Genomic DNA, 12021 nt, shown 5'->3' with positions numbered 1-12021 from the left:
AAAATCATATTCGATTTATTTAATTTACTTATATAATTTATAAGAATAACGTCTGGGTATTGTTAATTGAATATTGATCTCGTGGAATAACAAGTGTAATTATTTTTTTAATGATGTACTTACTCTATCTAATCCTTGAATCTCCAGCTTGTGATAAAAACTTTTTAACGGAATATGTGATAGAAATGTCACTGAAAGAAGACGATCGATCGTGACATACAGGTTTATTCGACATCGTTCTCGTATTTACATTGATCAAATTCCATGATAATTATATTAATCATTACGCGATATAATTACAATAAAGATGGCCGACAGTATGTCGATGCGATCAAAGTAATAGTGCATTCGAGTATTCGGCTTTTTTTTTCTTATAACAACACGATTCGCATTCGTTTGAGGTTCTTCACGATTCCTTTCTTCTCTTCCTTCTCTTCCTCTTCCTCCTCCTTCTTCTTCTTCTTCAGTAGAGTTGAGCTGAGTGTCTCTAGTTTAATGCGATTAAGATAAAAGGAACTAATCTGCGTGGTATGGATGTTGTTGAGGTGACTCGCCTTCGAACAGGGCCATTTTCAATCGCTTGCACTTGGCCCTACGATTCTTGAACCAAAACTGCACGTTCTTCGGCTCCAATCGTGGAAATTTCTGACGATAGGGCATTCGATTTAACTCCTCCGTGTACTTGAGAATGAGCTGCGAATCGATCATGATGAACTCTTTTAATATCATCAAGACATTTTGACAATTTGAGATTTCTCTCTTTAATATATCTATTTATTAGCTTTATTTGAAGATAAAAAGACGTGTTGATTAATCTGTTGATTGGATCGTTTTTAAATTATTAAAGATTAATGCATACTTTGATTAAAATTAAGTATTATAAATTGTTCTCATTGTACAGGTGAAAAACGTAACAAGAAAGTTAAGAGTGTTTAAACTGCCTGAGTATATTTCAAATTTTCGATCTAATTAATGAAAGATCTTTCCAACGTCCCTATTTGTTTCAGTTGCTCGAAATGAATGAATTGTTTGAAGGATATTGAAGACTGTTAAAAAAATTTAATCAACGGAACATTTAGAGATTCATATTATTTTTGAATGTGAAAAATATATCAATATCATCGATGATAATAAAATGAAATGTCGAAACGTACCGCATGGCTCGGATGAGTATTGTGAGTAAACCAAGTCTCGAGCCTGGGTACTTCCGTTACGGGATCAATGAACGTCCGGTTTCTCTTTCTCCTTTCGTCGAGCATACTCGTCGGACATCCAGCTGGTCCACGTGGTGGCAAATAATGTGACATGTACATAATGCCGTGTCCAAACATTGGACTGGGTACTAATGAAAATCCTGGTGGAAGAGGACCAGTCGGTCTAGCTTCTTCGTCCTCGGAACCAGATGATACTCTGGTGTCCTCTTGTTTGACCAAAGATGGCGTCGAAGGTGGCGGTTGTTGATCCTCTGGTCGAGTAGTCAAGGACAATGGACCGACCGGTGGGCTACTAGGTGGGCAGGGCAACGGTGACGTCGACTGAAGCAAATGGACGAGACGAGAGTGTCTGAGAAGCCGACTTTTAATAGAGGCTATTCGAAATGATCGTAAATTCATCGTTTCAAAAGCAACCGACCAGGCCTGGGCCGAGCTAATTCATTATAGAAGCTAAGGATTGTTAACTACGAGTCTAAAAAAAAAAAAAAAATCTCGTTCACCGACGTGAGGTTGTAGTAATTCACGATAATCATCAGGAACAAAGATGTCTAAATAATTATAAATTGATAAAAGAGAATCAATTCGGAAATAAATTTTGTTCGCGTAATTAAATTGGTTCAAAGAGTAAGTCTCGATCAAACGGTTGTATTAAAATTACTTATTATGTATATCTGATTATATACACATATGTCCTAAAAGGGTAGAAATAATTCGTTCAGCTGTTGCGATCCCTTATATAAAGAATATATAATTAGAATATTATACCTGATGCCTAGAGTCCTCCTCCTCGTCGGAACAATCTTCACTAACGATACTAGCGCCTCTTGGACTCAGTCCTGGTGGACTGTAACCGTTGACACCCCTGGTCTCAGCTCTCTTTTGAGCAGCCCTTGCGTTCTTAAACCAATAAACGACGTTGTTCACGTCCAATGGTTTCCTACCCCGTCGCGACTCCAACGAATTTAATTCCGTCACGTAATGTTGTATTTGTTGTCGAGTTGGATGCTGATTCTCACCGAACCAACGTTGAAGTCGTGGTAACTCGAGTTCTGGATCGAAGCTAGTTCTCATACGTGTTTTATGAGAGTAATGTAAAAGAGCTGGATGTGGTGGTCCAATCGCACCACTTCCAGCACCGATCGGTCCGCTACCATCTGGTTGAGGACTTTGAGTGTGATGATGATGATTCGAGGATGGTACGATCGGATTCAGACCAAGACCCAATTGTTGTTGCTGTAGCCAAGACTCAAAATTCCTCTTGGTCTCCTCCGATAGATCGTTGCCGCCTCTACAGAGCGACAACAGTGTCATCTACGGCAAAATGGGAATCCTCTTGAAATTACCTGCTATTCCTGCTTTACTTGGATTAAACGAGTGCAAGATTAGACTCCTAAGTATATCATTCGTCGTATTTAAATACTTGAAATATATGTGTATTAATAATTTCTATCGCATCTAGACACTTCATCTTAAGAAAATTTTAACTTTGATTTTATTAATTAATTCGAAGAATTATAAAAGTGAAAATCGTGCGAGATAAGAAAATTATTAATTACTAAAGTAACGATGACATGATACAATGAAAAAAAAAAAACAATTTCATAATTGCATAAGGATTTTTTTTCTTTTTCTTTTTTTTTAACCGGTCGTTATGCAAGGACGTATAAGTGTGATTGAGAGGGAGGTGAATCGCGTAAGATCCTGGCACGCGCGACTTCTTTTAATCGTGTTGACACAAGTGGGCGTTGCACGACGCCGATAGCCGTCCCCGAGAACGGCGCTCATCGTCATCGGGCATTAAGTAGTCAGATTATGGAAAAGTTCGGAGTCGTAGGAAGTAGTACGGAGAGTGTGCCTTATCTGTGGGATGATTTATAAGAACAAACAGGCTCCGCGAGGTGAGGATCAAGCAACTCGACGAAGTCTTAATAAACGAGGTAATCCATTCCGTATTCCTGACGCATCGTGCCGTTATTTTACAAATCATAACGATCGAATTGATCTTAAATTGAAATATTTTATGATCATCAAACAGGCAAATTTCTTTTTATTTTTTTTTTCTTTCCTCTCTCAAAAATACTACAAGCATAGAATGTAACATAACGTAAATAAGTATTATTTAAAACCGTGCATGTTGAATGTGATTTATACAACGCTTGTTTTTTCGATATGATTCAGCGATATATCTTCGAGCGAACACTTAACGTCGGATTGATATATCAATCAAGCAGCTAAGAATTGTGCATGGCCTTGCTTCGTTCGGTATGAACTATTCGTCTAAGTACAACGTCTTCAAGTTTACATTCGCGATATGAAAATTGCGTAATATGAGGGTCATAATTTCAAGCGACTTTTTCACAGCGAATTTGTAAAATTCTCTTCGTATTTCGTGTAGATATACGATATCAATTGGATACTTAGGAGAATTCTTCGAATTACGGATTGTTTGTCATAAATTCCAACGATGACGAAAACGAAAAATAACAAATATTCTCGAGAAAGTCTTGTTATTTAATGTACTAGCAATAGCAACGATAAGATTACCTTTAATCAGATCTATTGCAATTACCTAAGAGTATATACTTAGGAATATTTATTACTTAAAGTAAATTTTTAAGAAAGATTTAAATTATATATATATATATATATATATATATATATATGTATGTATCACGAGTCATCATGAAATGTTTGTTGGTAGCCTCTGTTTGCTCAAAAGAAAAAAAAAAGAAAATGATGAAAGACTACCAATTAACCTTGTAATTAAAATAGACGCCAAACGACACGTCTTTAATCCATTATTACAAACTGACAGCAAAACATTGAATCTTCATCCATGAGTTTTACAACGGCGCACTTAATCATTCAGTCAGGTTAAAGCAGTGTAGATTGGTAAAGGCGTCATTGGCCAGACAGTCGTCGTAGACTTCTTCTCAGAAGATTTGAGAAATCGTTCGGTAAACAGTCATCGTCGTTCTTCGTCTTCGTCGTCGTCGTCGTCGTCGTTGTCGTCGTTGTTCAAAAACGTAGCAAGTGGCTTATCTGAGACTATACGAGTAGCTGCGCTTCTCTTCGAGCCTGATTTACACGTATTTATTATTCGCGAAGGATGACGCAGTTGGTGATGTCTGTCAGCTGATCCCGTCGAGGTACGGGCCAGTAGTAAATCAATCGCCTTTAAATCCGAGAACAAACACACGTACGAAGAACGAATTCGTGATTTTGTCAACAATAGGTATCACCAGAGGGCTAACGCGATTACTCCAGGCGGCGATGGTGAAGGCTTACGAAAGTAGGTGGAAAATTTACTGGAGACAATACGTTTGAATAAAATTTTGACGTTGGGCGATATGAACGATATGAAAAATAAATTTATCAAACGACTCGATCGTAGATATGTATAATAAAATATAATAGGAAACTTAGGAAATGATGTGCTTGAAAACGATGTTAGATTTCGCCAAGAATATCAATTTTTTTTTAGTTAAGTATCAATGAAGCCTAGTATTACAGAGTATTATTTTTTCTTTTTTTTCCTCCAAGAAAAAAGTTAATCATCAGTCTTCTCAATGCATTCTACTTTAGTAAAATTATTACGTTGAAATTCGAAATAGAGTCTAACGTCTTTTACTCGATGAATCCTCGAGTAGGAATCGTTGTCAGATTAAAGCAAATCTATAAGAGACGAAGGTTCTCCATCACGGTCGTTCGCCATTAACCAACGGGCCGAAATACGAGCGGGTAACGTCTGCCAGGGAAAATTGGTAATCATAGACCACCGCGAGCGGCATTAAAGTTCGGGGATGGGTGGGTAGCAGGATCTTCAAAGAGAGTGCACTTAGATAATACCGGTTCGTCGAGTAAGCGAGAGAGAGAGAGAGAGAGAGAGAGAGAAAGGGAGAGAGAGAGAGAGAGAGAGAGAGAGAGAGAAGGGTGGTAGAAGGGTGGCTACCCTGTGCCGATATCGAAGGGGCTTTTGATGAAGGCTGCGAATTTGGTTGAGTAAAGGGTAATCCTATCACACGCTATAAGATCTTCTACTGTCGAGAAAGCACGATCGCGAAGCGTTCTCCTTTTCCGGTTGACGTATTGTGGATGATCGCTTTCGTTGCTGGAAAAAGGATGGAAAGGAAAAGAAAAAAAAAGAAGAGAAAAAAAAGAAAAAAAAGAAAAAGAAAAGAAAGAACTCGAAAAGACAATTTTCTTTGGTATCGATCTAACCTCGACTTCTTAGAATTTCAACCTTCTTTCTCTTGGGAAGATAACTCTTGCAAAAGATCCATGTATATTCAATAGCTTGCAGAAGTACTCGCGATCGTTATTCTTTCGAAAGAAAGAAAAAGAAAAAAAAAGATAACGAAAAAAGAGAGAGAGAGAGAGAAAGAGAGAGAGAGAGAGAGGAAAAAGAAAAAAGAAAAGAGGGTCAGGGCCTTTTATCGAGACGAATTTTCGATCGGCGACACGGAACCAAGAGAACATTTATTTAAGGCGAGGATCAGCCGGTGCGAGACTCCAACGGCGAAGATTACCAGCGTGGTTCTACCAAGGAGGAACAAGAGTACCAAAGAGGAGGACTTCTTAATGAGATTAAAGCGCCACGAAGGCAAACACTCTTCGGGCTAGATTTACATTTTATACATTTTTAAGTGCTCCTCGTGGTGGCTCTTTACAAGTCGACCTTGAGAATCGTTTTGTCTCTTTCTTTCTCTCATTCTCTCTCTGTCTCTCTCTTTTTGTTCCTCCCTATTTTTCAAGATTTTATTTAATGAAAGAGACTTAGATTCCTTACCTCGTCCAAAGGACATCCTGCGGATACGAGAAGTGCGTGGCTATGAAGTAAAAGCAGCCTGAGCAATTTATTTCTGACTTCGGCTGCTGGACTAGGAGGTGGTGGTCTCGATCTGTAAACCTGAATCTTCAAGGTTGCTACCGAAGTAAGTTCCGCAAGGATATCGCCAACGGTTAAAAGTGGACCTTCAGCTACTTTTTCCATCGGCAGAGGTTTCCAGTTTCTTATCACTATGCTACCTCTTGCGCTGGGTATCAAATCGCTCGAGTAACCCAGCCGGACCAATGCCTCGCCGACTAAATCCTAAAACAATAAATATCAACGTCGATCTTATTTAACTATCTTTTTAAACGTTGATTTTAACGCTGACCACGTCATTTTTAAAGCAATTAAGACGAGAGATGATAATTTAGTGCATAGCAAATTTCGATTTAAAATATATTATGACAATCGAACGAATCTTGCGAAACAAACAATGTTTTCATTATCTCTAAATGATTTTAATTATTACTATTAAACTTTAACAAAGATTTAATTAATTTTTCATAAGTAACCATCTTTTAAGAAAAATTACCTGAAAGGGCATCGCAACCGGTATGATTACATAAGAATCGGTCTCGATCTGAGGTCTTCGCCAATTTTCACGTGCATTGCTCGCATGACTCTCGACGATGTTATGAATAGTCTCGACGACGCAATGAACCGGAAGATTTTTCGCTGCAACAAAGAAAATTGAAAAATCGATGAGAACTGGAAAAAAATTAAGACAACAAAGGGATAACTGAAAAGGACCGAAAGGAAAAGCCGCTTTCGTAATTCGCGTTGGCTACCCTGACACCAAGACGTTTTCACCAGTACAATGGGCATCGACATCGACATTGGAGAATCGTGATATTTGAGATGATTCGCGGAGTTGAAGATCGCCAAGAGATGTCTAACTCCGATGTTAAGCATATGCAGATCCACTCGTCTAACCCGAGACAATGGAAGCTGGGCGATGGCACAATAGCTACGATCCTTGTGTAACCCTGACTTAAGTCCCAGAGTCTCTATCCCACTTCAGATCATAATCCCAGATTTCTCCGAAACCGAGAAAATGGAGAAAGAGAGAGAAAGACAGAGAGAGAGAGAGAGAGAGAGAGAGAGAGAGAGAGAGAGAGAGAGGAAGGATGAAAAGGAAGAAGAGAGAGAAAATAGTGCTTTACCAGGTCCAATTCGCATAATACCAAATCTCTCAGAGTACGCTTTCAATGTCCACGGATTTTGATTATCTTAAATGCTTTTTAAACGCCGAATTTATTACCCCTTAACTATTCTTTTCTTACGATCAACGAAGAAGCATATCTTTCTTTCTTTCTTTCTTTTCTTTTTCTTTCCTCTTTTTTTGTATACGTGTACGTTTATTTAATAATTTATTTATAATCAATATTAAACGCCAAATGTCAATGTATAAAGAGACCAGAGAGCTCGAGACGGCTGGATTGATGGCCAATGGCTCCTCGATGCAAGGTGTTAAGTCTCCAGTGAAGATAACCGAGAAAGGATTTACTACCTGGCACCACTATATTAGATATTAATGCCTCTAAACTTCCATCTAATACGGTCGGACATCATAGAGAAGGTCTTCTCTCTCTCTCTCTCATCTACACCCTACGTTGCATAAGACAGGTCGTACCTAGAGGGATGTTGTAGGCTGACCGGTGGCCACCTTAATCCAGGGACGTACAGTTTTCATTAAGGTGCCCGGTCCTTGCGTCGTCTTTGTACCGGGATCAGCTGGTTTAAGGTGGGCTTTTACGCCACAGGGTTTAGTCGCGGTAGACCGTATTACGCGGTCTGTTTATTAGCAACGTTTCGTATCTTACGATTCACCGTGCCACGTGACTCGTCCTGTTAAAGAACGATCTTTGTAGCTTTATTCTCAACGTGGTTACCTAGTTAAGAAAGGCATTGCTAAGAATGAGAAGTTGCTTGAATGAGTATTTAACTTTTGCCAATTCGTTTATATGATGCAATGCAATAACGACCAATGAAATCTTGCACATTCGAATCATTGTTGTTATATAATATTTCTTTCTTGCTCTCTTTCTCTCTTTTTTTCTGGTTCATGCAGAGATAAATTTAAATATTTATTTATAAGTTATATCAGTAAGCTGATCGATTATGTAAATTTATGATACAGTATATAAATGAGGAACAAAGTCGAATTATCTAAAAAGTTGTTGTCTTAAAAGACGAATGACAGAAACATGAAAAGGAAAGTCCAAAAAGAGGGCGAAGATGGAAAGAAAGTGGCAGCTAACTCATCCGCGAAATCTTTAATCTCTGCAACGGCAAAGACATTTCTCATTTCTGGTGCAGGTCCTATCTAACTTCCGGTTATCTCCCCGTTCGCCTCGCAAACTGAGAGGAAGGAACTGGCACGTCGGAAGAAGCGTCAAGCAAGCTTCTCGTCTTTGACAGTTCTCGCTGGATGATAAGATTCATCGGAAGGACCCTCGAAGGAAGAAGAAGAAGAAGAAGAAGAAGAAGAGATCGAAACAAGACCGAGTTTGAGAAGGCGATAATATATTTTTTTTTTTCCCTTTTTCTGGGTCAATTATTAAGATCGAGTTTTTGCTAGAGTTATAAGCGTTTGTAATTTCTTTTTCTTTTTCTGTTTTATTTCACTCATTTATTCTACTATTTATTCTTTTTCACTACTTTAATCTTGACATCTGCAAAATTAATTTTCTTGTCTTGAAATTATATAAATTTAAATTTTTATTTTATTCTATATTATGCAAATTTTTATTCATCAGATGATTACTTTTTACAATTCAACTTTTTGGTAATCTTTTATTCTATCAATTTTACGTATTTTATCTACCAGTCAAACAGGTTATTAATTACTAGTTGCTACTAATAATTTCGATTACATTTTAAACCCATATTAAGTTCATACTTTCCTTTTTTATAATAACTATTCAATAGTATCCGTATTCGATATTTTTTTCTTTTTAATCATTCATTATTAATTTACATTTATGAAACATCAGTTTTGTAAAATGTAATTTTCTCTCTCTCTCTCTCTCTCTCTTTCTCTTGTCCATCGGGGAACTCGAAACTTTAATGACAACGAGATAACGAAAAGAATGGGAAAGGAACGTTCGAAAATACAGAAAATCCCTGTAGAATATCGCATTGGCATGTGTTCCAAGCGACGAGCATAACGCAAAATTAGGGAATTATCCGTGTACGGGCCGTGATCGGTAGGAGAGGAGTACGAATAGGTGAGGATGTGAGAAGAGAAGACGGGGAGAGAAACGATGAAAGGGAGAGGGGTAGTAGAAGGAACGGAAGGGAGGAGGGAAAGCGCGCGCATAATTTTGTAATGGAATTAATTAAGGCGATTAAAATTTAATTAAATCTCCGCGCGCATCGTGCGCTATATTTGCGATTTATTAAATATTCAATTAAAACCGCGAAACGGTCGCATTATTTTCAAACACGCACTTCCGGTTAAGAGTGAGAGGAAGAGAGAGAGAGAGAGAGAGAGAGAGAGAGAGAGAGAGAGAGAGAGAGAGAACGAGAGGGAAAGAGAAAGAGAGGAACAGGACGAGAAAGAGAGTAACAGCAAAACTAATCGATTCTCCATCGAGACTTCTTTCGCTACATTTTTTCCTTTTTCTTTCATCTTTTTCTTTTTCTTTTTTTTCTTCTTCTTTTACTCGATGAACGGGAAATGGAAGAAATTCGTGCCGATTCGTCGAAAGAACGAGTGACTCTTTAAATGCTGTCTCTCTTTTTCTTTCTTTCTCTCTCTCTCTCTCTCTCTTCTCTCTCTTTCTCTCTGTCTCTCTTTCTCTCTTCCACTCTTTCGCTGATAAATTAACGGCTCCCTGCTCGCTTTCAGTTCTCGGTGCTTCACGGATGTGAGATAAAAAAGTTGGAACATATTTTTCGACAACCCCGCGTCCGAGTTCGCGGTGGGCCATCCCCAACGATAATGGCTTCTTCTTTTTAATGTGAACGAGTGAATGCAGAAGAGATACAGATAGAGAAAAAGAGAGAGAGAGAGAGAGAGAGGGGTGAGAAAGGAAGGGTGAGAGAGAAAGAGAAAGTGAAGTGGAAGATACTTTCTGAGAATATTTTTCTTTCTGTGTCTTCGAGCATCGTTTCCGCATAAGGCAGATGATTTCTTTTATCGGTCAGATTAGTTCGTAGTCTTCCTAAATCATAAGAAGAAAAGAAGGAAAATTCGATTGGGAATAACGTTGAAGTTAGCATGATTATCTACCGACGTATGACTACTAGTAAGTGTTATTTATAGAATTAATATAGCATACATGCTTTGAACGAGCTTATCTCTCAAACGGGCGATACTGTTAGGGATTAGTTGGACTTTCATGGCTGGTTAATAACGGAGATTATGTAAAAGATCGATTCTCAGATGATGACGATGATGAAAAATGTAGAGAGGGAGAGACGGAGAGATGGAAGCAAGATTGTGAAATAGTCAAACGTGTAGATCATACATATATTCATACGTGTATCGATTATTTCTCATCTTCTATCTTTTATTTTTATTTCTATATTATATTTTCTTTATTTATTTATAAATATATTTTCATTAATTATTATATTTAAATATCTTTTTAATTTGTCGTCACATTTCGATATATTATTTATACAAAGTATAATCGATGACACATCAACTTATTATTGATTTTATATATTCATGCTTAAATGATTTGGATTTATTATTTTAATGAGTGGTTATAACTAATTCAATCGATTGGATCATTCGTGCAAGTTCTCGTTCCTGACCGGACGTTGTTCCGAATGAGGAAAAGTGTCATGCAAATGAGTAAAAGAAAGAGAAAGAGAGAGAGAGAGAGAGAGAGAGAGAGAGAGAGAGAGAGAGAGAGAGAGAAAGGGAAAGAGAGATAGACACAGTACGCGCGGGACCTCGATCCTAAGGTTTCTTCTTCGTCTTCGTGACTCGGTAATCCAAGACGATACCAGCTATAATCTCTCGAAATCGAATCAGCCGGTCGGTATAACGAAGCCTCAGCCCAAGACGAGACATTAGCCATACTCTTCCTTTTTATCGATATCTCTTTTTGCTTTCAGTTCAATGATCAATTCATATGTCAAATTTCATTTTTCATCTTTCTCGAATACTATCGTTAAAATGATCATTATTATTGATATCCTTATGATCATCTCATTATTGTTATTTATATTGTAATTAAAAAATATATATATCTAAATTCGATATTAATTCAGAAATTTATTATTGCTAGTATTGAAATTTTTTCAACAATTTTGACATTATACATTATTTTTATTTTTCGAGAATAAACTTGGAGATATGTAAACATATTGAATACATATGTTCATCGATGAAAGAAATTAAGAGATTAATTAAAGCATCAAATATGAAGTGTATAGAGGAGAAGGAAGGGTGTATGAAGAAGAAGGAAAGTGTGGGTGGTTTCGGTATCTCGGGCTGATCCGGCGGATGTCGGCCTTTACAGATAAGGACCCAACTCTTTCGACGCGTTTATCTGCCTCGTGTTCTCTCTCTCTCTCTCTCTCTCTCTCTCTCTCTCTTTCTCTCTTTCTCTTTCTCTCTCTCTCTCTCTTTTGCATGTGTGTTCTACATCTCTTTCCTTCTCAATGATTTCCCCTTTTCATCGTTCGTTACATTAACATATGTTCCTATGTGTTTCCTAACGAGCTATTCTTCGTTTCTCTTTTTTATTCTAAAAATCCTAACATATAGATAATGGTAAAAATAAGTATTGATCTCGTACAATTTCTTATTTTTCAACAAATTTCCGACGTTTCTAGGATACTTAATTTTCAATTAGAATTTAAAAAAAGTGGAAATTAAATGGAAAATACGTTTGTATGAATCGTATAAGATCATTTTTATTTTCCGTCCAATCCATTTATGAAATTGGATTGATAAAAAATAATACATCTTATATATTTGGGTATAAAAAACTTTAATCTATTATACATATATAG

The 12021-nt window shown here is 37.3% G+C and overlaps 1 protein-coding gene across 1 annotated transcript in view; it reads right to left on the bottom strand.

The window, feature by feature from the left end:
• Positions 1 to 209: 209 nt before the first annotated feature.
• LOC122630428 (homeobox protein dve-1) overlaps positions 210 to 12021 on the bottom strand; it is a 47192-nt gene continuing 35380 nt past the window's right edge. The window contains exons 3-7 of the mRNA XM_043814906.1: positions 6578 to 6720; positions 6004 to 6306; positions 1980 to 2525; positions 1155 to 1535; positions 210 to 693 (exon numbers count right to left, since the gene is read on the bottom strand). Of these exons, the coding sequence (XP_043670841.1) occupies positions 517 to 693; positions 1155 to 1535; positions 1980 to 2525; positions 6004 to 6306; positions 6578 to 6720 (1550 nt within the window). The 3' untranslated portion in view covers positions 210 to 516. The remainder of the gene's footprint in view (positions 694 to 1154; positions 1536 to 1979; positions 2526 to 6003; positions 6307 to 6577; positions 6721 to 12021) is intronic.

Source organism: Vespula pensylvanica, chromosome 7 (assembly GCF_014466175.1).
Source record: "Vespula pensylvanica isolate Volc-1 chromosome 7, ASM1446617v1, whole genome shotgun sequence".
Lineage (NCBI taxonomy): Eukaryota > Metazoa > Arthropoda > Insecta > Hymenoptera > Vespidae > Vespula > Vespula pensylvanica.
The sequence above is the reverse complement of the archived record's forward strand: the minus strand, read 5'-3'. Positions and strand labels throughout refer to the sequence as shown.